This window comes from Taeniopygia guttata, chromosome 3, assembly GCF_048771995.1.
Source record: "Taeniopygia guttata chromosome 3, bTaeGut7.mat, whole genome shotgun sequence".
NCBI classification, from domain to species: Eukaryota; Metazoa; Chordata; class Aves; order Passeriformes; family Estrildidae; genus Taeniopygia; species Taeniopygia guttata.
Genome location: NC_133027.1, coordinates 28,416,736 through 28,444,600, shown reverse-complemented (window position 1 = coordinate 28,444,600; position 27,865 = coordinate 28,416,736). Strand labels below are relative to the sequence as shown.

Here is a 27,865-nt window from a genome sequence, read left to right as displayed (position 1 = left end):
ATAGGAATCTTTCAATGTCTGTGGCTTGAACTGAATGTGCAGGAGTTCCAGAAGCCCTAAAAAAGATCCCAAAGTCAGAAAACCCAGATGACCATGGAAAATCTCACCTATTATCCCATTTCACTGATGTTCCTTTTCCCTCGAGTTAAGTGGAAAGCAATATCATCTAATAATTGTAACAATTAGGAAAACAATTACAGATTTCATCTGAAAACATTCACAGAAATGTATATTATCTTGTCAACATCATGAGCAGGTTTTTTTCCCAAATTATTATTTTTCAGGTTTGTATTCCATAGATTCTAAAATTGATTTGTCTTCCAAGACCATCTACGATCTAGTGTCACCTAACCAATCAACTGTTAACCTGCTCCCCGCTTAAGTCTCCTGTTCTGCCCTACCAGATCTTGCCTGGAATTTGAGCTTCTTTTCCAGAGCACAGAAATGTTGCACAGGCAAATTGCTCCTATTTTTTTTTTTTTTTTTTAGCATATAAATAGTATCTGTGGCTGTTGTGCCCTTAAACAGGTTTTCCTTCTGGCTAGAAGCCTCAAGTGTATTTGGTAACCCACTGATTTACATGTAAAGGAAAACAAATAAAAAGGGACAGAGAAAAAGATTGAGAAGGGTTTTTCCAAGTCACATAACAACTCAGAAACAACACCTGTCCAGGAATTAGCCTTGCTCTGTGGCCCATCCTAGGCTCCTGTGACTGTGCTTTCAGTATTTCACCTTCTCATGTGAAACTCCAGATTTGTAACTCAGAATTTGTAGTTCTGAACTAGAGATTGGAGACAAAATTAGCTAATCGACAGATGTTGGGGAATGCACCGGAATAGTGCATCCAGCTTGGACTTTTCAGTGCTCCCTGATTTTCACAGCTAACCCTAACTTGACAAGCCTCGTGGCTGTAACTATTGAAGTTGACAGCTGACATTTGTTCTCAGCATGAATGAGAAACAGCCTTTTTCTTGTGTGTCTTTGGCAAGTTGTTCTCTTGATAGTTTTGTCCTTTTGGATGCCTCAAGCAAATTGAGATTACTCAGTTTTCACTAGAAAAATCAAAATGAGTTAATACATATTGATTAAAAAAAACAAACAAACCGTCAAACTTTCAACAGCAGTGATACAGTTGATATTCTAGTTTAATGAGATGGATTATTTCAAAGAAAAAAAGCATGCTATCTCTTCATGTCATTTGTTCTGTGTGTAATTTTGTTTAAAATTCTTCAGATTATTTTACTGATATAATTATAGCCAAGCATAAATAGTTTCACATATATCAAAAAGTAACAAGGGTATTGTGTTTACTTTTAAAAAACACAAAATTTTCATTGTGGAAAGAGTTCTAAAGGATCAATACCATTAAATTTTTACAATTGCTATAGATGTAATTTTTAATAAAGCTACATTATAAGATGGTGTTAAGGAATATAAGTATTTTTATCCATTCTGGTATCCTTTCTTGCTTTCTTTTTCATCTTCCTTCCTGATACAAAAATACTTCCTTATGGATGTTTTGACCTATATTTTTTCCTTAGCTAGACCAAATAATTTCAGTAAAATCGTTAGATTGTATGTTTAAATTCAAAATTATTTTGCACGAACGCATTAGTTTTAACTTAAATTTAAAACAAACTAGAGAATACCAAAATATAACTTGTTCAAGATCAAGTATCTACCAGTAAAAATATTTTTCAAATATGTATATTTGCTTAGAAACACAAGTTATTGTCTTCAATCTGTATCAGTACAGTGTGGATTGAGAGCAGCCTTGCAGAGAAGGAATTGAGGCTAATCACAGATGAATAAATACGAATGTTGTAGAAACTTGCATCTCAGAAAGATAACAGTATTCTTTTAAGTAATGAAACATTGGAAAAGGTTGTCCAGAGAGCTGGTATATGCCCCATCCCTGGAGGCATTCAAGGTCAGGTTGGACAGAGATCTGACCAATCTGACCTAGTTGAAGATACCCCTCTTCATTGCAGAGACGTTGGACTTTAAAGGTCTTTTCCAGCCCAAACTATTCTATGCTTCTATCATCCTAGACTGCATAACAATAAGAGTGGTCCCCAGGCCAAACAGTGACTGGTGATTCTGTCACTCTGCTCTTGTGAGACTCCACCTGGAGTACTCTCCTGGAACATCATAGAATCATAGAATCAGAATCACAGAATAAGCCAGGTTGGAAGGGACCCATAAGGAGTACTCCCAGCTCTGGGGACCCCAGCACAAGGCAGACATGAACCTGGTAAAACAGGTTGAGAGCTGCCCAAAAGCATTATCGGGGGGGCTGAAATACCTCTCCCGTGAAGACAGGCTGAGAAAGACAGCATTATTGAGGCTGGGGGAAAAACGGCTCCAGGGAAACCTTACTGGGACCTTTCAATACTTAAAGAGAGTTTATAAAAAAGGCACAGAGATACATTTGTCATGGGCTTGCAGCAATATGACAAGTGATAATTTTAAACTGAAAACTGTCAGTTTAGATGAGATAAAAGGAAAAATCTTTTATTACAAAGGTGGTGAGACACTAGAAAAGACTGCCCATAGAAACTGAGGATGCCCCATCCCTGGAAGTGCTCAAGACCAAGTTGAATGGGGCTTTGAGTAATCCAGTCTGTGAAAGGTAACACTGTCCATAGCAGAGAGCTTGGACTAAATGATCTTTTAAGGTCCCTTTCAAGCCAAATAATTCTATGATTCTATGATACTAGCAGTACCTAAGTAATGTGTTAATAATTTATTGTTATCAATTATTAGATTTTTTCCTTCCATTCAAACTTTTTTTTTCTTCGTATTCTGATTACATTTCAGCTTTTAATGTTTAGAATTTAAACACAAATTTTCTACTGTCTGTACTAAACATATTTTATCTGTAGTAAAATCTCTTCCCTGTGTGAATATATTCCTTGTAAAAGTATGCAAAATAATTCAGGACATTATACTGAATGCAGAAGTAGAAATGACTCTACAAGCTTTTAAGTAATAGATAATCAAGTTCACTTTGTGTTGAATAACATTTTGAATGCAGAGACCTTGCCAAGGGGCACTCAAGCTTTGTTAGAGGAAAAAGCAAGGTTGTTCATAATAGTAATTGATACATATCCTGGTATCTTTGGCATCAAACAAGTTTGCAGGACTGAAATCAGGACAAAGAGGTAAGAAATAAAGATTAACCCTTATTGAAATGAAAAAAATCTGATGAAGACAAATTTAAATGTTTCTAAAGATTATTTATGTAAACAAAATATCTGCAAAAACAGCAGAATATGAATTAGGTAACTCTGTCTTTTCAAGATAAATTATCACGGGGACAGGGAGCAGAATGAAGACCCTATAATCCAAGTGGAAACAGTCAGTGACCGGCTACACTACTTAAGTACACAAAATTCCATGGGTCTGGATTGCATCCATCCAAGGGTACTGACAGTGTTGATGCGAGTAGCAGCTCCCAGTAGTAGCACCAAGCCCCTTTCAATCATTTACCAGCAGTACTGGCTAAGCAGGAAGACCCCAGGTGACTGGAAATGAGAAAATGTAAGGCCAATCTACAAGAATGACCAAGAGGAGTGAATTACAGGGAATTACAGGCCTGGCAGTCTGATCTTGGTGCTGGGAATGGCTACAAAGTAGATTGTCTAGAATGACATCAAATGGCTCGTGTAGAGGATCAGTCTTGGATAGATTGGATATTAGGAAAAATTTCTTAACTGAAAGGGTGGTCAAGCATGGAGACAGGCTGCCCAGGGAAGTGATAGAATAGCCAGCTCTGGAAATGTTCAAAAAATATCTAGATGTGGTACTTGGCGACATGTTTTAGTGGTGAAGATGGCAGTGTCAGGTTAATGGTTGAACTTGATCTTCGAGGTTCTTTCCAACCTTACCAATTCTACGATTCAATAGGCAGATTATCTTAAATTTCAGCATCTCTACTTTAGATGACCTTTACTATTGTAAAACAAAAATATTTTCCTCTCCAAATCATTGGCAGCAGAGAGTTGAGGCACAAAATATGTGTATCAGATACATTAAAAAAACAAAAACCCAAACAGAACAAAGCAAAACAAAAACCAACAAAGCAAAACAAAACAAAAAACCAAAAAAAAACACCAAGAAAAGAAGAAGAAGAAAAATAAGACAAACATTACAGAAACAGTCAAAAATATATCCAGAGCAACTCAAAATATTAACTTCAGCTTCAAGTAGGAGTCTGGAAGTTGTGCACAAAACCACTTACATGAGAGCTATGTAAATAAGAATAAGCTTATCCAGAACAGATGATAAGCATAAGTCAAGTGGGAGTGGTGATCTAAGAGATTTGTTTCTGTCAAATATTCCTGATGTTCTATTTTCTTTTAATTAGGTAAGAAAGTGGTGAAGAAGAAATGTTATACAGAGTTTTGTGCCAGGAGGTATAAAACAGAAGGTATATTATATTCAGTCTTCCCCTGCTTTGAAGCCTCCAAAAAAATAAAAAAAATCATCCAGATGCTGTCTTCAAGGCACCAGATGTTCTCCCTTGGGTTTATATTCAAGACTCTTGATGCCGCTTGTGTCCAATAGTGTTTTGGTCTCTGTGATGACATGGAGGACTTTCTGCTCAGCTGTGTAGACAATATCAGTTTGTGCAGTGCTGAAGCATGAACAACTCTTGTGAAAAAGGGTTTCATTTAGAAATTATAGAAACATGCTCTATTAGTTTCATAGTAAACAGAGTTCAGTTTACAATTCAGGTAAAAATGAAAATTCAACCTTAATAATAAATATGCATAAGAGATTTGACATATCTCCTACTCCATGTGATATCATCATGTTTTTTAGATTTCCTTACTTATAATAATTTGGGCAAAGTCAAACAAAATGTGTGCAAACAATCCATATTACTTGGGTCTGATATTATTGGTGTTAATCCCAAACCTCCCTTCTTCCTCCCATACTTCCAGCGCAGATTCTCTACAATCGTTAGTGCCTATGAAGCATCTTGTGTGACTCATTTGAACCTCTTCAGAGTTTTCTTAGTATCATCCTTCCCAATATAAAACCTTGCTCATTATACCAACAATTCTTAAAAAAAAATATCTTCCATATCCATGAGGAAGGATCCTTTCTGTATTGCATTAAGGTGGTCCAGAGACTGCCCATTATATTGTCTTTGTGGAAGTGTTTCCTTACTTTGTTCAGTCCACCTTCTAGTATGAAGCAGGAAAGCAGGGGAGAAAGTTCAGATAGCCCTGTTTAGTCAGCTTGGGCTGCTGAACACAGAGATGGTCTCAGCCTGAGCCATCACTTTTGGTGTGATCTGACCCCAACAGCTGGAATAGAACTGAGTAAAACAGAAGAGTTGATAGTAGGGCTGAGTGGCATTTTTGCATAGTTCCTCTTTTATTTTCATTTTTTTTTCTCCCTGTACTACAGAAAAAGGATGGGCAAGGAATAAAAGGGTCCTGTCTTTTCTTCTCCCAACTTAACAGCTGTTTGTGACAATGCAGTACATTTTCTACTAGCCCTTTGTTGTGATCAATAAGGTAGAACTGATTTCTACCTTATGCATATTTTCTTTATGTAGCAATAAACAGATCTGGACAATCTGCAGAGACATAACCTGGAAAGAGTGAGACTTATAAGTCTCATTCAGAATTGTAGGTTGACATTAGTGAAATTCCAGATAATTTATCCCAGCATAAGTGGGCACAGAGAGGTTTTTTTCAGCCCATCATGTTTGAAGCCATCTCTTCCAGTTAGATGCTGACAAGTTAATGGCCATTGTAACTCATCTAGATGCATTGTGTAGGGAAAGTGTACCCATCAGGAGCAAAGACAGGTTCCCATCCTGAGACATAGGCACAAGTCGATGTCAGCAGGGCACACTACTCTGAATTGCTGAGCATGACTAATAAATCTAACTTGCATAGTTTGTAATTTGTCAAATAATTTAAGCCACAGCAAAATACTTGTCATAATTTTGACAAAGGTGAAATTTTATTGCCTCCTGATACCAGCAGATTAGTTCCTGTTTACACCGTGATGCTCTTTGACAGCCCTTTGCCCCAGAAGAGCCCTTCTAAATTAGTGATGCTTCTCACACATGCTCTTGGGATTTGTTCATGGCTGATCTCTGCTGTTAAATTCTGTTCTGTTGCAGAAACTATCCAGATGTACAAAGATATCTGGCAATATACAAGAGCCCTCACCTGACTTTAAATTCAGATCAGGTCTGTTACTCAAATGTAGATTTTTCCATTCATGTTGGTGAAGGGCATATGCACCTATTTTATAGTTTGTAGTTATAATAACAGCATCAAGATAAAATACATGTTGATAATTAATGCACTGCTAAGAATTTGATTAATACGATGTAAAAACTTAAATGCAATTAGAAATAAAAACAAATCAAAAGACATCTGTTTGAAATAGGCAGAAGAACATTATCAAAAAAGTCAAAATGGATATTGACTTTCAGCAGTGAAGGGTTTTCTAGAATACTTATCTTTTATTAATTGATAATAATGTTTAGTTCTATTGCCCATTAAATAAATATTACAAGTCCTAAACATTAAAAGTTTGAAAGCCTTGTATCTTATGTGCTAAAGAATTACAGTAGAGAAGTCACTAGTCATATGGTTTACATAATTATTCACACAAATTTTTAAATGCAACATACTAGAAACATTTAGTGTATTATAACACCTGATTTACTGTCAGATCAACAAAATTCATAAATAAAGTTTCAGTGCATTTGTTATATATATTTGGCTTGAAGCAAATTTAGCAGCTTGCATATCCATACTGCAATCATCTATTTTCTTTCCTCATACAAACAATTAAATAAAGATGCATCGTCCTAATATCCATTGAAGGTAAATAGTCATAGATTTTTCTTTTCATTATTTTTTCATTATTTTCTTTCCTTTTTAGTTTTAAATGCACATACTTTTACTCCTACATGCAACTGGAACAGCCTGCTTTGCAGTTAATTTTCTGGATATTTTTGATTTTCTAATATAAAACTCTTCACAAAATGCTTTTCACCCTTGATTAAGCACTTTCAATATAGAAATAAAATTAAAGGAGGAAAAAAGAATTCCTGGCAAAGTATTTAATTAACTGTTTTAACTGTCATCACACAATGGGGACCTAAATAGACTGGAATGTGAACAGGGAATACAGAACAATGCCTTAAAACACAAAAGCTGTGATTATTTTAGATACTTATCTGCTACTGAGCTGTCAGGAGGAATTAAGATAAATTTCTCATAGAGAAGACATTAAAATACTTGAACTACTAAAACTGATGAAAGTATTTGCTTAAACATAAAATATCTATAAGGTATATCAGATAAGATATGTAATGTTACAAAACCTCATGTTGTTTCTCTTTTTATTAAAAAGGCATGTATCTTGCAAAAATAGTCATTAAAAGGGTGTCAAGGTTTCATTTTTTCCACATAATTAATATTCTAGCCAACACTAGCAAATTTAAATCTGTGTAAGTATTCTTGAGCATTTACATGCAACCACAAATAATGACCCTTCCAGCAAGTTTTATGAATAAAGAATAGACCAGTTCTTTCTGTAACAAATCCTTTTATTCTGATTTCATTATTAATTTAATTGCTAACTTCCCTATATCTTATTTAGTTTTCACTAGGTTCTGCCTAATGAGTTAGGACGAGTTATCACAGAAAGTGTCATAAATATGAAAATGTGTGGAAAATGTTAAAAGCCTAGCAGTTGTGGTTGGACAAGTTGGAAATATCTGATAGTGTGACAGATGATTTTATTCACAGTTATAGCTGTTTTAATTATAATGTGGAAAAATTTGAGTTGAAATCTGTCCTTATTATACAAAGTTTAACAAATACCTCCCAATGAAGTACTGTGTCATCTTGCTGAGATTTGGCTATCTGTTAGACTAGCAAGTCTTCACTATGGAGACCCTGGCTTGGGGAATTTAAGATGTGAGCCAAAGCAAATTTAAAACGGAAGAGAAAATCCTATTGACTTCAGTGGGCTCAAGTCCTTGGAGAGCAGCCTAAAGGACCCCAATGTCAGCCAGCTTGCCCACAGCATACACTTCTGTCCCTGCTGGAGCTGTTGTTTTCCTGGAGAATCATCTAGCTGGCACTCACAAGACAGTTGGCACTGGAATTGTCAGACAGGGTAATTTTGTCAGTTTTCTTGCATAGACAATAAAAGAAATATATCAAAAACCTGATGAATTGCTTCCTTGTTTTATAAGCTTCAGGTTAGAAACTCTTTTCAGTTACCTAAACTCTTCAGATGGTTGGACCTTGCTCATTTTTGCCTTTGTTTGATAGATTTGTTCTGGTCATCTCAAACTGCTTATTGCTTAGACATGATAATAGACTAAAATGACTTATCAGCACAACCAGAAAGATATATGCTAGTCACATGTGGTAACAGACTGTTTATTTGTGGATATTCATGGAATCAGACCAAGATTAATATATCTATCTTTATAAGACATGTTACCAATAGCACCAATCCTAATTTTATAGCTGTTCGGATATAACTGAGGACTTTGTTCCCTAAATCAAACATTGCAATCCACCACGTGGTTCAACTATGCTACAGACTCTGTAATGCTTACATGCTGTAAAATCTTAAAAAAATCTGACCCTGTAGAGAATTTCTTGTTTAATAGCATACAGCCACAGCAACATATGTCCTACCCTTCTTCTTTTCTTCAAATAAAACCCAGTTGTTGTACATATGTACCTAGATGTTTTACCTATTGATAAATACTGATTTGTGCTGGGCACTGTTTATATTGGCACTTGCATAAAGCTCTAGTCCAGGGTCTAGCTGCAAATGGCTAGGTATTGAATACTGCCTTTCTGAAGACTGACATGGAGAACAATATTTGAACTATTTCTCATGTATTTTCAGGTTACAGAAATTGCAAACTGTTTTTTCTTCCTCTCTTATGTTTATGCATCTTGCAGAGACATTCAGCTGTAACATTTTCATCAGTGGTTAATGAGCTGCAGGGCAACCTACTGGCTTTCAGATTCCTCTTTTCTCTCTGTAGCCATTGTACTGCATTTCTCATTTCTTTTCTCATTTGTAAAAACAAGAACACCGTCAAAGCTATGAATAATGTAGGTGAAGCTTGGATTGACTTTTCAAATCTTCTCAAGATATGAGAAATTAGGTTTAATTTTTTGTGTACCTGTTTCCATGTCTTTCCTTTGTCTGTTTTTTCTGTGTGAGTTCTAAGATACTAGTACTGCCATATTTGTGGAGGCCATCTATACATACAGAACCAGAGAATCAGAGAATGGCTTGGGTTAGAAGGAATCTTAAAGACCATTTAATTCCAACCACCTGCCATGGGCAGGGAAACTTTCCACTAGACAAGGTTGCTCAATGCCACATCTAACCTGGCCTTGAATACTGCCAGGTATGGGACATATACAACTTCTCTGGGCAACCTCTTCCAGTACCCCACCACCCTCACAGTAAAGAATTTCTTCCTAATATATCACTTTCACTTTGGTAAATTAATTTAAACATCTGAACAAACTGGAATTGGCATAATTATTAACTAATAATGTAAAAAAATATTGTAAGAGAGAGAGAAAGGTTAAATATGCACAAAACCTAAAAATCTCTCATGAACAAGATTGTTGCTTTGGATGTGAAAACTGCCTGGAAGAAATTTCAAAATACTAACACAGTTTTGGCAGTTATTAAAACAAACAAACAAACAAAAATCCAGAAATACAAGTCATGATGCAAAACTGAAAAAAAAAAAGAACAAAGGAAGAGTGAATGGATTGTAGTCAATCCTTGATTGATTATGTATTTCGAGCAGAACTTCATTAAAAGTATTTCAAATAATTATTCTAACACCAAAATATTAAATAAAAAGACCCAAAAATTAAGGCATGAAATGGCTAAACCCCAAAAGTAAGTATAGATATTTTTGTTCAACTCTAGATCAGTTCTAGACTTACAAGAAAAATGCATATAGACTAGATAAGTGTAAATACAGCCTAGTGCCAGTGTAGTTATTTCTGCAGTGTAGAGCTATAGATGTGTTAAATAAGTTCAAAGAAGTAAGGCTGATCAATTTGCTCATATAACAAATTATATAATTTAATGTAATTATGTAAATTAGTTATAATTACAATATTAAAAAATATCAGAACAATTTAATTACTGAATTGCAAAACATGTTTTAACTTTAAATGAATTTGCCATAGCAAACTGCTTCAGCAATTGTTTGACTTCATAAAGCATTCTGCAAGTATTTATATAAACAGAAAAAAAAATCTGGAGGCATTTGAGGTTGAATCACATTGGGTAAAAACCCAATAATCTAGGTTTTCTGGTAATCTCAGGGAGAAGCTTGTTGAGTAAATTCTACAGATGTATACTGAAGTACTATAAGAAGGCATGTGCTAAAATGCTATAGTATTCTAAATTAATGCCACTAATAATGTATGCTAAAAAAAGATCTTTTGATATGTTTTTAGCATATACTTTAATAAAGAGATGTAGAGACCTCAGACACAGACACGTCTCACCTCTTTTCAGTAATGTCTAATGACAGCAAACTGCTGTAATGCCTATGCTATAGCTTTATGCCCCACTTTGAACCAGAATGAATATTAAATTATGAGAAATAGTGAACTGATTATGCTGTCCAACACAAGGATGAAGCAAATCCCACACAGAGTGAGCAAGGTTCGAACAACCAGCTCCTGCTCCAGACCATCTGCTGCTAATCCTTTGTCTTGCTCTTCTGCACAGTCTAACAGGACATCCTCCCTTCCAGGCTTTAGGGCCACATAGGGATTTCTGGCCCCATTTTTGAGTGACATGCTGTGTCTCTTTCATAAAATCTGAGACACTGTGCTGCTGCCTCACAGAATCTGAGAAGCTCCATAAGCACCCTCCTGAGGGCAGCAATATCTGTATTTCTAATGTGCAACCTATCCATTCACCCAATGACAGTCCCTTCCCAGAACACAAATGAGAAGTCTCTCACTTTCAAATGTAAAAAATCCATTTCCTGGACTCTTCTGTGTCTTCTGAAAGTTCACTGGTGTAGACTATTATTTGGTTTACCCTGGGAGTGGTCTGCTTGAAAGATGACTCTGGGGGAAATCATTTGTTTAAAATAATTATTTTAAACAAAAAGTTATGCTAATCAGCCACATCCCTCTTCGTCCATGTGATTTATTTTACAGCTCGGCTGGTGTTCTCTTTGCAAAAATGAAAAGTTTGAATTTAAGCTCACAATGGAGTCTTTATTTTGAAATAAGTTATGAGATTTTTTCATTCTGTTGACTATGAATTTCTGCATAAAGTTGAATTTTATGCCACGTCATTGGGCTTCAAGTCCAGTAGAATTTTTAATCATCCAAGTAACTCTAATTATATAAGTGCCTCCTCTAAAATCAATACCATTCCTCACACACCTAAATTGTACCCTTACTTAAGTGCTTTCTTGGATTCAGGCCCAAAATACTGTCATTAGAAAATGTGTCTCTTTGTATTTCAGAGAAATGTAACAATAAAGGTGTATTTCTGTAAAAAGCTCACATCTCAGATGCATGCTCATTTTATAAGGTCAGGTTGAGTCAATGGATCACATTAATAAAAATTATAAACAAACAAAGTATAATTCAATATGTCTATTGATTCCCTTTAAATAATTTGAGAAACCTGTTTTCATTACAAATATGGACATATTTAATTAATATTTTTTCTACATTGTCCTCCATACTTCCATGAATTAAGATTAATTATAATGGAATTTTATGCAGATTTCATTTAAACTTGAATAAAATTATACAGATTACTGTTACTGCCTCTTTTGTGAGTCCTAGCAAGAACTGCTGCTTGGCTGGAAGGCAGAACTACAAATTTGCATCTTAGAAATAAACAGCTAAAAGTAAACAGAATTAGTAACAATCAAAAGCTATTCTGACTGCTGGGATGGGCAAAATGTATACATGATAAGAGGTTTGCTGCTTGAGGCTGTCTTTTTCATCTTTGCTTTGAATGAAATATTTTAAATTGTTCAGATTAGACTGACTGTGGATCCTAAGATTGTCTTTGCAGGAAAAAATCCAGAAGACTTGAAGCTTTCCTAAATAATTTTAAAAATATCAACCAGAGCACTGGGTTAGAGGATTTCTATAACTGTCTCACTAGTACCTTCCTTTTCACATTTAACCTCTCTCTTCATGCATTGACATCTTACATATCACATGCCATTTTTTTATTCATAAGCTCTTTGTAGATATCTCTGAACTATGTTTTAAACCTTACCTGAAAGTGGCCTACTTTCTTAGTTTAAGCATTTGATTTTGGAACTGTTTGTTCAGACACTCATCTTACAAATCCATGGAATTTTATGACCTGTACGTCTACATCAATGACTGTTCTCTTCCAGCCTACTTCCAAGTGCAAATTGAGCTCATAACTAATTTTATTATTATTATTAAAATGCATAATATCTTCAGACCAGGAAAAACTTCTTCTATATCTGACTAAAAAATTTCTGCTGTGCAGAAGATCTGCAGTCAAAATCACTTGTGTCTCAGTAAGCTAATTTTAATTTCAGTAAATCTTGGGACCCCATATTCTAGATAGCATTGAAGTGTTTTCCAGAATATTTTATGATCCCAAGGTTAAAAAAAAAAAAGCCAAACATAAAATCCAAACATATTTCTGCTGGAAAATATCCATTACAGGGGTGCTGGAACAAAGGTCCCTTGCAATACTGATCATTTATAATTCTATGATAGTTTTGAGTCACCACGCTTGTACTTGTGATGATGCCATAAATGCCAATTTTATTTGATATTGCTTATTTTCCTAAGAATAATGATAATTTCTTTCAATTATATTGTTGTACTTCAATTTGTCTCTAAGTTCTCTCCAAATCTTGTTATTGTTTTCTGGAAATACTGCCGAGGTAACAAAATCAATTTCTCTAGAGGCCTCTTATTAGGACTTTCAATGTAGCAGTGAAATGTATTTCTCTTCCCTTCAAATTTCTAAAGATTTTGTGTTATTCTAAGTTTTATTATAATTAGTATTAATTATCAGGAATTACTCAAGTAATCATTTTCATAACCTTTAATGATGATTCCATGTCTTCCTGGACTATAAAAGGCAGCAAATTGAATACTTGTCATTTAATATTATCTGTAAAACTAAGGAAATAGTCAATATTTCATTATTATTGTATAAACAGGATTAATTCCTAAGCTAAAAGTAAAAATTGGTCTTGCCTCTTGAGTTTCACATTATTTTTTAACAAATTCTTTAAAAATTATAGGGAAACATAAGTTTGCATGCATTTAAGATCATTTTGTAGCATGTTTATATCTAAAACATTTTCCTTTACATTATTTTATTATTTTCACTAAGTTATTATCTTATTACTAATTAAATATTAATCTTAGTTGTAGGTCTTTTTAATTTAACTTAGATTAATTAAAAGTGATCTATTAGTCAATTCTAAAGTAATAGATTTTTAAGGTTATTACTTGTACTTGTAGTGTCACAAGTAATACTGTTTTGCTTATGCTCTCAAGACATGACCCTATGTGGAAGAATGACCTTCAGTACTTTTAGTAAGTTGAGGTGTGCTCTGCTATAAACATCTGATGAGGAAAGTTTATGCTGAGATTTTAACAGGCTGACAACATCTTATCTTATAGCTGCACACATGCTTCTTGAAAGCAGGAAAGGCAATTTACCCTCCACTGTGACTATTTATTAGCTTTTTAATTGTCTTGGACTACTTCTGTATGAGAAACCATTAAATCATCACAGAAAACAAAGAATGTGCACGGTGGGTGAGAGCATCTGTGTTGATAATTTCTAAGTAAATAAATATCACCTATTCAAACAAGATTTTGAACACCTGTTCAAGAACAACTTAAGCTAATAGTCTATTCTTGGTCAGTTACTGTGCAAGCACTTGTTGATGGAATGGATTACTGCGAAGGACAAAGCAGCAATTCCTAGTCACAACTTCTCTCAAGTTTGTGGTAGGAATACTTAAAAATGGGCATCTAGATTTGATTCCCTAGAAATAAATTTTGTGTTTGAATAAAAAAATACAGCTTTTGAGAAAAAAAAGTTCGCTAAAAATAGTAGGGTCTCCTGTTTTTTTCAGTAGGTGCAAAAACCTCTTTATAAAAAACCTGATATGACAGCGTCACAGATGGAGTGGCTTCACTCATAAGAGAGAAGTAAAAATATGTTTATTGATGTAAACCAGCAATTTAACCAAGTTTGATAATAAAAACGACAGTGGTTTAACAATTCAATGGCAAAGGTATGCTGGAATATTTATTATACAGACAATAAAGTCAGACAAAATTACCAGGGAAACATACCCTTTGATTCTGGAAGGACACCATTTAATTCTACAATTCTTCTCAAAGAGGAGTTTGGGTGCAACTGACCCTCTACAATTCTGAAACTTGTTCAATGTTTATGTCTAAAGGTTTATAGGTGCACAATCAATCAATTATATCAGTTAAAATTTCAAATTTTAGTATGCAATAAATCACTTACCAAGGATCTGTTGCAGCGAGGAGTGTCTCAAACTTGAGAAGTAACCTTGGGAGATGCCCCTATTAAGGGGAACATCCTGCTGTGCAGTTGACTGTCATGCAAGAGAGCTCAAATGTTTATAGAGGAAGATAATTGAATTATAGCCATACCTTCATCCTACCCACAGAAGTTAATTTCTATCACACTTGGCTTGAGCCAGATCTTGACCAGTGTTATTTTTGGGTAACAAGAGGGGCCTCAGATTGGCTCTTGGCTATTGTGCTGTTATCTGTCTCCCTCACATACACTGTGAGCGTGGTGCACCCATCACAATTACTACTGCTGGTTATCACTTGAGCAGAGTGATGGGAAATAAAGGTCAGGTAGAGGGGCAGCACTTTGTCACCCACAAGGAAAGGTTATTGAAATATATCTCTGAAAAGTAGGTTGAAGTACACCCTCTTTGAATAAAAAAATAGAAATCAGAAATATAAACTTTATGCCTAAACCAATGCTCATGGAAATCAGCAAAAGGGATGAAAGGGATTTGGTTTAAATCCTTGTTAAACAAAGCTAAATTCTTACATCCTGTTAGACTATGGAAGTACAAAGGAACTGAAGCAGATCTCAGGATCTCATACAGTGCTTCTCTATTTTATTTGTAAAACACACTGACTCTTCTCACACAGGTAAGAAGATCAGTGATAAGAAGTGAACTTGAAAACGGACCAAACCCTGTGCAAAAGATTCAATAAATAAATCATCTGCTGGCAGATCTCTTGTTCTTCCTTTTGGATGGGACTAGTCAAGGTCTGACATGACCTCAGATTTTTTTGCTTTATGTATGTTTCATTTCTTTTAAAATACACCATGGTGATAATTCTCAAAATAATTTTTTTAAAAGCATGTGGATAATAGACATTAGCTCCTTGGTAGCTAATCCTTGCTTTTTTTCCTATGGTCTTAATGCTATATCTAACCACATGAATTTACTTTATCAAAAAGACAAAAATGAAATCTTCTAATTTTTCAGTCTTCAAGTTGCTAGTTTCCAAACCGCCTTAAGGTCATAAGTGCCTGATTTCCATTGACTGCTAATTGCATTTAAACAGCTGATTTTCCCTTCACAAAGTAGGATGGGGAGAACTAACACATTTTACTGAAAATAACACCACACATCAAATACTAAAATACTTTATTAATTGCATTTAAGATTTCTTCTGTGTCAGGTTATTTTATAAACACTAAATACCTTCAGTCATTATCTGTAACACACACCATTTTATCTAATAAATTCTCTGCTGTTGCTATATCTAAGATTTTAGCCAGCCTATTGACCTTTAAATTGTGCTGTCCTCCCTTCTCCCTGGATTTTTTTGTCATGAGTACTAATTTCATGGCAGGCTACTGAAAATACTTCTGAAGGAAATATGAAGAAAATGTTAACTTTTCCAAAGAAAGCATTTCTTTCACAGTCAGAAGCTTTCAGGAGTGAGAAAAGAGGTGATGACTGACTCAATGACTTCAGTAGTTCCTGACAGCTATGTGTTCTGTGACTTATGGTGCTTCTGAAATTAGCTGATTCCCACAACGTTTCTGTGAAGAAATACATACTGTCTTTCTAAGATCTGTTATGAGCTTCAACCCACTTTTAATTTTCAAATTGAAGCAATTTTTGTTGTGCTCATATTCAAAACTTGTATATGATATGTTCAGAAATCTTTAAGCAACTTCTAGAAGTCCATGTTCAGTTTGGATAGGCCAAAACCAGTTACAATTTGAAGATATTTTTGTTTGCATTATGGAGTCTATATATTTTTTTACAAATTCACATAGAATGCTAAATTTAAAGTTAGTTGTAGGATGTGTGTGGACAACAATATGCTAAGTTTCATCCATCACATCTCAAATCTTAACATTTACATTAACATTCAAGCCATCCTTTTCTTCCTGGTTCTCTACCAGAGAGCTATTTATTTTTCTTTCCTTCTTAATTTACTATGTCATGCTTTACAACTAGGTAGTTTCAATAATAAAATATAACATATTGGAAAATGGAATTAAATTTAACTTTCAAAGCATGTCCCTCCAAAGGCTGAACAAGTCACATTGTTTAGGATACCTGCGGGATATGACTGTATTTAAGTGCTTGTATTTTAAACAACATTTGTTTGATGGTTTTACCAGCATTAGGCTCATTTTTTAAATGAAAAAATTCTAACCACATAGCCAAGAAAACTCATAAGTATTGGCTTTTCATACTCTATTGCTTTCTGCCATATTCCCATACCTATTGCGGAAACAAGAATCCTTGCAGACAATGTCAAAAAGTTACTTTGTTACCTGGCACAAGAGATAGGAAACACAGGTAAATTAGGCTTTCATGCTGTGTAAATTGATCTTGAACAGACAGACTTCTCACCATTTGCTTCATTTTTGTTCAGTAAATAAGGACATTCAAGCAAGTATTTCACTAAAGAGAAGACAGCAGGAAAAAGATTGACCAAATATGAATTATGCAAAAGAGTGAAGTTTAGAATGCAGTCTAGAAAAATGGAGAAGGACAGAGGAGTGATAAAGAAAATTCACAATTTAGAAGTAGCATGTAGCACATTTTTTAATTGAATGTCCTAGAAAAATATCTCTATTAAGAAACTACCTACAATGTTAGCTAAATATACTTATAGTAATTCATGCATGTGTGAGAAAAAAGAAAATAGTCTTTGCATAAGGAATTAATGTTTCTTTAAAGAAAATCACTGATGACAAAGGGCATATAATGAGATATTAGAAAATATATACATAAATAGATATATTAGTATACCTGAAAGAGCAAGCTTAAAATTAATTTATTTAAAGAACTCTAAGTTGGAAATGTGTAATAATAATTGGATCGGAGAAAGCAAATGGGAATTTGAGTAAATGAGGAGAATATACTCCTATTTTTTAGATTATGGGTACAGAAATAATTGATTTCTTGTTATGTGGGTCTGTTTGTGTATTTTATCTGTACAAGGTGAATTTCTGTTGTGTGTGAATTTGCAAAGAAACATCTAGATTCAGCCTAAAACCATAATTTTTACACTTAGAAAGTGTAAAAAATTAACAGAAAAGTAATTATAATAATTTATTTTATATCCAGTTATCTTGCACTACATGCAAATAAAAACTTTGCCATTCAGTAGTTTTATTCAGTCTACAGTGAAGAAAAAGGCTTGAATTTCAGTTGCTATATATCATTAACTCATGCTGGAGCATCACTGTCGTGCAGTACAAATTTGAATGCCTTCTTTTTTTCCTCATCATAATTTCACACTGTAGTGCCAGAATGATAGACTCATAATGGGCTCCCTATAGACACATACAGAAATCATTTTGTCATGGTTATCTCACCTTGTAACAGAACTGAAAGCGGTTGGTCTCCATGGTCTTGCATTAAACTGTCACATCATTGTTAAAATCCTCTGTTTCAGGAAATGGTGACAGTACATCTTGAGTGCTGTGAAAAATAAAGACTTCATTGCCCATACTCAACGGCTGTGTAAAACCAGATTACTCATTCATTTATATGGGAGGGGAAAACATTTTTCAATAGTAAGGGATTGTAGCAATTAACCATTTTCTTTGCTTGTTTAGCTGTCTCAAATTGATCATACCAACATTTTACAACCCCAGTACTGAATTTTGCAGCAATATTTTTTTTTAATTTTACTTTAGCTTGCCCTAATTTTCAAGCAATTTAAAATATGCTCTAAACGGGAATTTTTTACTTATGATTATTTAATTTCTCGTATTAAATACAGCTCTGCTACTCCCCTCAGAGGACACTTAATTTTTAAAATTTTTTGGATATTAATTTTCCAACTTTTTTTTCTTCTTATCCTGACCATAGTTGCACACCAGTTCAAAGAAATCCTAGATGGAAGAGGAATTTATTATCCTGCTTCTGTAAGAGAAGAAATGACACTGATTCAATTTCTTTGGCTCTAAGGTCAAATCTTTTTTTATTTAATAAAAGCTCCTATTTTAATCATGCAACTAGAAAGCAGCATCTTTCTCTACCAGAAAGGTATGATAATGAGCTGGATTATCTTTGAGTACTTGGCAAACAAAATATATTTGGTATATTAATGACACATCTAAGAGTGCTAAAGATAAGTGTATTATCTAGTATGCTACTTTGCCATTGTAAGTAAAGCAACATTCCCTGTCAAAGAAAGCCAGATTTTTGAGCCTATTCGAAATTACATGTTTGGTGCCAATCCAGCCATGGTCATGGGAAACAATAAAAATGACTGCCCACGCTCAATCTGGATAATAGGATTTATTTAAGAACAATCCAGATAAGAGCTCTTACTGTAGTTGGTTATCCCACTTATACCCACCCTTTCAGTGCTATGTCTGCATTGGTTTGATTTTGTGGGAAGCTCAGGCAGAAAGACATGCTGCTTCATGCTGAGCTGTTGCTCAAAGGTATCAGTCTCCAGCATTACCAACCACAGTCCCTGTGCATACCCTGGATTTTATTTTCCCACACATCTCTCTGATCTCCAGGCTTCTGCCACACTTCCAGCACCTTTCTTCCAGTCAAGATCTTCAACTTCTTTCTCACCACCCCTCTTCCCTTCAACACCACTTCATGCTTGCAGGAGCTACTGTTGTTCAGCACCAACTCCCTCTGAAAGCTTGGACTGCCCTTCCCTCCCATTTCCAGTTCTCTCAGTCTCAGCATATGATTAAATGGATGATGCTCTCATGGCATTTTAACTGGATTTAAAACATGCAACCTTTATTTGGTCATGGTATTATCAAAGTTTACAATAAGGCCACGCAATGAGTGAAGATAAAATTTGCAGACTTCTGCTTGAGATGTTTACCCACACCCAAATCCCCAATTATCTGCTGTCTGCTGGCATTTATTATTTAAGCTTTCTTTTTCCCCTCTGATAGCCGCACTAAGGATTTTTATTTTGATGAATGGTTATCAAATTTCAGGGGTGTCAATCCAACCAGTTTCACTGGGATTCATATTCAGCAACTTTGTCTCTATAAATTATGGAAAATTAGGGAGATTCCATTATTTCTTTACATGGTAGAATTTATGCAGAATTTGCCAGCAAAAGGCAAAAATTAACATTCAAATTAGTGCAATCCTAAATGCTATGATCTATTTGTCATTTAGTTTTAAGGTTAATCTTCAGATTATTTCTAAACTTCTGTTTGGGTTTTTACTAGTGTAAAATTTTGACCTGGATAGTTTGCTTACAAGGACAGCAAATTTTAATAGACTTAGGAATCTAAGGATATGTGAATTCGTTCATGGACTGTTGAATTATTTAAAATAAATTAACAATGCTCCATGTCCCCTGAGATACTTATCTGGGAAAAATGACATCCGTGCTGTGCATCTGCTGGGCAATGAGAATGTCACAGCTTCTTGCATGAGAATGTTTATCTCTTTGATAGAAAAATGCCCATCTGGTTATTAGAGTCAAGATGTACTATTATTATTTCTAATACCATTTCTCCTTTCCATTTCTTTTACAGTGAATTGATCAAGAATATTTTTTATTGATGTCAGTTTAAAATCTGTTAGAAAAATAGAGTAAGACATCTCTACAAAAAAAACCCAAAAACCACAAGAATAACCCCATAAGGAAAAGCAGAAAACCAAATGAAAGAATGACAAGTAAAACATCTTAAATCCTTTTATATTGCCTCTAATGCATTTTCACCAAGGCAAATTTTGACTATATAAAACTTTGTTGTACTTTCTTAAAACTGCTTCCACAAATTCATACTTTTTTCCATATATTTAAGCTATAAATATTGCTATTCTTTTCCCTTGAGCTGTTAGTCCTGAAAATCACAAATGTAATCAGAGATTCCTCAGGCCTAGAGATATAAATGAAACAATAACTGTCCCTGTGCTACCTGTGATAACAGGTATGTTTAACATCTTTCTTGGAATAGAGCTCTTTGTCCTGTTGTGGAAGCTTTTTATCTGTGGGAGGTATCCAGATGCTGCTCCTTTGCCCTTGGTTTTGATGTGGCTTTACAAATTTGTCTGCTGTAATGACATCCTCTCAAAAAGACAGATACTAATGGTTAAAGAGAAAAAAAAGGGGGAAAATGAGGGAAGTGGTTTTTTTACAGGAATGGAAGAAACCACTCCAATGCTTTTCATCTTTAAACAAAAATTTCATGGGGCATTAGAAAATTAGAATAGGTTGAAAGAAAAGCTTGGGAGATCTCCTGCTGTAGCATTAGGAAAATCAGCAAGCCTCAGCTTGCACAGTTTTTTATGTAATCATCCTGTCAGAGGACAGAGGTTTTCTATTCAGGCCCACTGTATGTTTTGTGTTATTAGCATCTCCCACCTTCAAGTCTGTCTTAATTTTTCTCTGCAAAGACAAATCAAACAGGTGTGTTGTTGTTTTGTTTCTTTTTAATAATGGAATAGCTTTACGCTCTGCTATATATTTGTTCTTAAATCCTATTGAAATTTGTTCCGCAGTCTTCAACTGGCTGTCAAGAAAGCTTTATCTCCTGTACAAATAATTCTGACACTTGTACAAGATAATTTTAATGTGGCTGTTCTCTCTTTGTTCTGAAATTTTCTGCTTTTTTTTTCTTTTCAATATTAGGTTCAGACAACTGAAGGCTCAAAGAATAAGAATATTAGGTGAAAGCCTATTATAGATGCAGGGTGGTTTACAGAAGACAAGATAACTAAATTATGGATATCCCCCTTCTCTTCTTCACCCCATGGAAATAGTAATGGCCTAACCTTGAATGGCCAGATGTAAAACAAATCATCTATATTCAGATTTAGAACACTGAACCATCTGGTAGATGAGATTTGTTCTTTAACTCTTCTAGATCAATCTAGGTCAGTGGGATTTCATAAAAGCATAATAGTTTGCTATATTATATCTCTTGCATGACTATTTTTCCTTTTTAATACTTGAGTGCACCTACTATGCATATACCCACAAACCATATTAAAAGAGATATTAAGATTTCAATATGTGGAAAGGCCAGAATTAATGTTGCCAGTGTGATTTCTTCTACCATCTCTGTTCCTCTCTGTATAAATGCATTATTATCTGAAGTTGAACTATTTCTTTTTGCTTACATTATGTTGTTTCTATACATGTACTCCAATACTCCTACATGTCAGTTAAACTCCAGAATACTTGGTGTGTCTTCAGTTTAGAGGATTATTTAAGATTTTAGATTAAGTGGTAATAACTTCTTTCTCTGCTTTTTGTTGGATTATAGCAATTGAGGAGACTTCTTTATTACAATAATAGTGATAGTTCAATTATAAATGTAATCTTAATTTTTTGAGAATTTTTTTAAATCACATTCAGGCTACTAACATGTGTTCTTAATACAAAGCTAGCATGATATTTTATGAAAATTGTTTTGTAAGGAATTTTATAACCTCTCTTTAATTTTAAATGCTATCACAATTCATATATGCAAAATTGAGAAGCTCATGAGAATGATGAGTACTTCTAGAATAACCTCTCATGAATTTGTGTACTGGTAGAATCTCTTTGTTGATAAAGTTTTCTACTATGTAATTTAAATTTGTCTGTGGCAATGTCACTTTTTACCTGTGATACTTAGTCTTTAACTTAAATGGTTGTTCACATTTTTTGGCGATTTTTCTCTTTGACAAAGTTAACATAAACCCTCATATCTCCTTTCAGCCTACATTTCGCTACACCAGACAAACTAGAATTTCTGAGTCCTCTGTTCTGTGACAGGCTTTCTATTTCCCTGGTCGTTCTACCCGTCTGTTTTGCAGGCTTTGGATTTTGTTATAGAACCATAGAACAACCCAGCTGGAAGGGGACCTCAGGAGATCATTTTGTCCAACCTTTGATTAGAAAGGGAGCCTAGGTGAGAGTATCTAGCACCCTGTCCAATTGCCTCTTGAAAACCTCCAGTGATGGCAAACCTACCATGTCCCTTGGGAAGCTGGTCCAAAAGGTTCTCACTGTAAGACACATCTCTCTTACATATTTTTTGAAAAAGCAATGCTTTTCTCTAATGAGACCCTTCCTATTGTTTTGCCAATATGCAATTGAAAGAGAAAATTCTGTGGCATTTGTATGCCAAAAATCCAACCATCTCTAGGGACTGTGCTGCTGTTTAACCTTCGAGAAGGTTTGTAATAAAGTAATGATCTTCCTTTGGAACAAAGACATAAAAAAATGTGATCTCAACAAGCAGAGTTCACACATCATTACTTGAGGTGTAGATAGTTCAGTTTCCCAACGTGCCTTATTTTTCAATGCATAACCTGTGTGCAAGAGTTTCACATATAATCTACCTTAGTAACTGGTTAACTTGACTTTTTAAGAGTTGAGACTTTAAAGATTGCAACATAAAATATCTTTCAGTTTTATGCTTTCATCCTTGAAAAATGTCTAGGAGTCTTACCACTATGTAAAATTATTACTTTGAGGTAGAGTGCATTCAAACCCCTAGATGATCCTAGACCACATTTGTATTGGTAAAATTTAGTAGAAGCTAATAGATCCACACAAAAGCTAGACATATGTTGTTTCATTATTACAAACACATGTATTATTAAAAATAGAATTTAATTGCAAAGATTTCTTGCCATTAATGAATGAGTAGATCTAGTAGATTTAAGGGGGAGGATGTGTCCCACTTTTCTGACATGTTCGTAATCCAGATTCCCTTTTCTTTCATTGAGAACTTTCTGCTAAGAATCAGAATGTGGAATCATTCTCAGGTATCAAATATTAGAAACTTATATTTATTTCATATTTCTATTAAAACAAATGATTTTTTTAGATTTTACCTAGAGTTTCTAGAATTATTTATGACACACAGAAAATATTTTTCCTTATATATGATTTTATTCCTTAATAATAGGCTACAGGAAAGAAAATAACATTGAGGTTTTTACATATGAAATATGTTTATGATTCAGATAACTGCATATCTATTTTAAGAGAATATCTACAACTCTATGAAAATTACTCTATTTTTGAAACAACTTCATATAGGTAAAAGAGTCCTACAAACAATGTTGTTCTCACAAAATTACTTCACAATAAATCTTCTTACTTTTCTTGAGTGTTTATGCTTTATCTTACATTTATATTAGATAGGGAAACTATGACAAGTGCCAGTGTCAATAAAGATCTTGTCCTCATCTGAGGAGGAAGTCCAAATAAAGAGCTATAAAGTTTGAGAGCTGAAAGTATTTACTGCAGTGTGAGTGTTGACAAAGAATAATGAAATTATATCCTTAGTAAAAAATTATGTTTTTCCAGTTCTGACCCCAGAAACTGAGTTATTAATTCCTTCCTTGCAATAATTGAAGCAAGATAATTTAATATTTCTAATTCATCTTTCAGATGTGTTTTACCCTTGCATTTTCAGTGTAGGGAAAGTTGTGTAACAGCTGCATCATCTATTATATGCTCTGATGATAGCTATTTGCCGCTCAGTGAAGGCAATAACAAAATATTTTTGGAGAGCATAATTTGTTTACCTACTTTTTATACTAATATAAACCCACTATTACTTATGATAAACTTTAAATTATTTGTCATATGATATGATAAAATGCAGTACTCTATAGAATAATATAGTACTTTTCTACACATGTATATAATATAATTTTATATTATTTTTAAGGGACACTCTTGATTAAACCACAAATAATATCAATACATTTTTACATAAAAGATTCCCATAAATGTTTTCTCAACTGTTTGAACAAACTTATATATGGGACACATGCCTTTTCATTTGACTGTATGGAAATATTTATTCAGTCTCTGATATAATTCATCATTGGCTAATGGAGACAGGAGATGAATGGATGAAGAAATGGAATTTTTTCCTGGTTCATAGAGCACTGTGTTGGCTCTGCCAAAGTTGTCTTATGAGATAAGAGGGTAGAGCACAAAGGTTTGGAGCACACATACAAAGAAATTTATTTTCATATTTTCAAATTTATGGAACCGATTAACTTGTATCATATTAAAAATGCAAAAATATTTTTACTAATTTCTTCTATTTTGTTGTCTAATTGAATATTATTATATCACAAGTAATTAAGTATGAATACATGGATTATAATGTAGCTAAAAGTATTCCTCAACTCATTCTTGATTTAAAAGTAACGCAAATGAAGCCTTTTTTCCATCATGTTCTTTCAGCCTATCAAGTTATTTGATGTTTGTGAAAAAAGTGACATTTTTTGATATATTGATCAGCAAAAAATAATTATAATCAAAGTATATATTAATTATATTATATTATATTATATTTATTTTATTTTATTTTATTATATAATATATATTATATTATATTATATTATATTATATTATATTATATTATATTATATTATATTATATTATATTATATTATATTATATTATATTATATTATAATATATTTATTATATTATAGTTATTATATTTATTATATTATAGTTATTATATTTATTATATTATAGTTATTATATTATTTTTATTATTATATTTATTATATTATAGTTATTATATTATTTTTATTATTATATTTATTATATCTATTATATTATATTATATCTATTATATTTATTATATGAATAATTCAACCTCAGCAGAAAAAATTTACGAAAAATACAAACAACATTAAATTATTTTTTGTCTTTAGGACATTTTATGCTAAAAATGTGACGAGAAGAAATAAAATTCTATCAATCTATTTTCCTTTTAGCTCTTTCAGAGTGGATAATTCACACTGTATGCACCAAATTCTTTTAAAAGCAGATTCTATTTATGCCTTTAATTTCTTCTCTTCCAATCTATAAGTTTATAAAACATCAATGAAATAAACTATGTAATTAAAAACTTTATAAATTAGCTTCTGATACCTGCAGCTCTGTATTTTCCCCCATGATATTTCCCCTTGACTGCTAGTCCTGCTGTAACACAAATCCCCAGAATGCCAGGTGCCACTGCTGGATATTTCCTCTGCTCCTGAGAAAGGGTGACCTGGTCACAGCTCCTCACAGGGAGTTGCAGCATCACTGCCAGACGTGTTGAGCTCACTGCTCACATTTCATCCTGCTTCACATGGTAGGATCAAAATGGGGGCATTTTTCTGATCCTGAAGTGGCAGCAGTAGTTCCTAAAACATTTTAACACTATCAGCAAGACCTATAAAAATGCTAAGTATTTATTTCAAAAATTACCTAATATGCTCCCCAGTAGCTCCTTTAAGAAGCTCTCTACAAGGTATTGGTTCCAAGAAATAATTTATGAATAGGCATAATGGCTAAAAAAAAAAGGGCTTGAAAAAGTTTTCTTTTTCCTTTTATAAGAATGAGGTGCTGTTCACTGTCCTTCTGTACTTGTTAATTTTCTGTCCTTATAATGGAAAAAAAAAATCAAAACCAACCCAACAAACCTTATTTAGGCCAGATTTCAGATAGTCAGGTTTCCAATATCAAATAATTTCCAGCTAGATATCTAGTTCTCAGTTATAGGTGTTAGAAGTTAAGAATTTCAAAAGAACCTAATTTCTAGAAAATTATTCTGACTTGTTAAAACTTAAAAAAACAATTATCTGTAACAGCTAAATTAAAGTAGGTTGCAAGCTATGACTAACCACTTTTGTCTTTATAAAGGCCATAATGCTCTCAACCACTGGCAAAAGGAGTGTTTCCTGCAGATTTTTTAATACACTCACATGCAAACCAGCTTTTTATACTTATTTTCCTCTTATCTGAATTTTACGTTTCAAGCATATAAAGTATGAGCTCATTTTGATGTCAGTAATTTTCTGACCCCCCCACTCCCACAAAGCTTTTTCGACATTGCGTATTATTAAAACAAATTAAAATATATAGGTCTTGATTCATATTATATACCCCTTAGAATAAATTCATCTTGTCTTCATCTTGCACATATAACTTAAGGGCAAGTGGGTAACTCTGCCCTGTTTCCCTACAATGAAAGCTAATTTAATATTTTTTTTGCTTTGTAGATCAACTAAACAATTTCTATCCCTGTGTTCCTCTCCTGACAGGACTCCCTTGCAATCCCTACTGCTGGTGCTGTAGCACCTGTGCCCTGTACAGTGTCTCAAAGTACCTGTAAGAAATGAAAAAACTGAGCTACTCTTTCTTTATGCAAGTTGAATTAGTCTTCAGATTTTTGTTTCAATGATGTACACCTTCTGTCTTTTAGAAACAAACCCAACAGCCTTATGCACCATAATTGAACTGTGCACTTTACATGTCCTGAGGCCTGACTTGCACAGCACGTCTTTGCTATGCCTCAATATATTTGTACTCTGTATTTTGTTACTCTTCACAGTAATAAGGACAACACAGTGGACAGAATATAATTGATGCACTATTTCTCATATTGATGTGGCAAAATTTAAAAAAAGGTATTGAGCACCCCGGTTTAGTGGAATGTGCCCCTAGCAGAGGGCTTGGGACTAGTTAATCTTTAAGGTCAGTCAAACAAAACATTCTGGTATTATATCATAAAAAATACTAAAATTACTGTAATACAAAAAAAAACACTTGAAAATGTCTACCTTGTTTTCTTACATCTGTGAATGTCTTCTTGCATTCTGGAAGCATTTCCAGCTTCATTTATTGCTTTATTCCATCAATAAAGATGTATTTGTAATATTGAATAAGAAACAATAAAATTTAACTCTTTGTAAATAAAATACAAAAACTGACTTAAAGTTTCCTTTTCCAGGGGAATATGGATGGTAAGATATGGATGGGTTTTAATTAAAGAACACCATTTGAAATACATGTTTAATGATAATAGCATACATAATGACAGAGAAAATCAAATCTTATCTTACTTCATTTGCAGGTTTTTCAGGCCAGTACTGTGAAACAGAAATGAATGAGTGTGATTCAGCTCCCTGTTTGAATGGTGCTGTTTGTCAGAATGATGTCAACAGCTATGATTGTTTTTGCCCTGAAGGTAAGTTGTTCAAAATAATTTATTTTTATTATCTTTGATGATTTTCAAAACTGATTGCTGTTTGCAAAACATCTCCTTGACAGGCTTCAAGTTGTCATTAAAACTTCCTTTCTATGAAACTCATTCATTCCTTTCCAAAGTCTTGGCATCTTTGTCCACCAAGTCAACGTGTCTACCCAAATAACCATGATCGTTAAGATCAAATTAAGAATGGAGACAGCTATACTCCTAAATCCTACCATTTTTCAGACAGAACATAATGGTTTTAGCAAAGTTTGAAGCAGTGGAGAAAACACAAATGAGCAGTAC

At 33.7% G+C, this 27,865-nt stretch overlaps 1 protein-coding gene and 1 long non-coding RNA gene across 3 annotated transcripts in view; one reads left to right on the top strand and one right to left on the bottom strand.

Annotated features, from left to right (window-relative positions):
• LOC140683665 (uncharacterized) overlaps window positions 1–18,162 on the bottom strand; it is a 33,318-nt gene extending 15,156 nt beyond the window's left edge. The window contains exons 1-3 of one of the 2 annotated variants that reach the window (XR_012054911.1): window positions 17,950–18,156; window positions 16,900–17,029; window positions 11,769–14,668 (exon numbers count right to left, since the gene is read on the bottom strand). This is a non-coding gene — a long non-coding RNA (uncharacterized lncRNA). Of the gene's footprint in view, window positions 1–11,768; window positions 14,669–16,899; window positions 17,030–17,949 lie in introns of those variants that run through there. The other variant, XR_012054910.1, reaches the window with a different exon arrangement.
• The window catches only part of EYS (eyes shut homolog), a 765,693-nt gene that overhangs the window by 218,983 nt on the left and 518,845 nt on the right, over window positions 1–27,865 (top strand). The window contains exon 14 of the mRNA XM_072926499.1: window positions 27,443–27,556. Coding sequence (XP_072782600.1) covers window positions 27,443–27,556 — 114 coding nt within the window. The remainder of the gene's footprint in view (window positions 1–27,442; window positions 27,557–27,865) is intronic.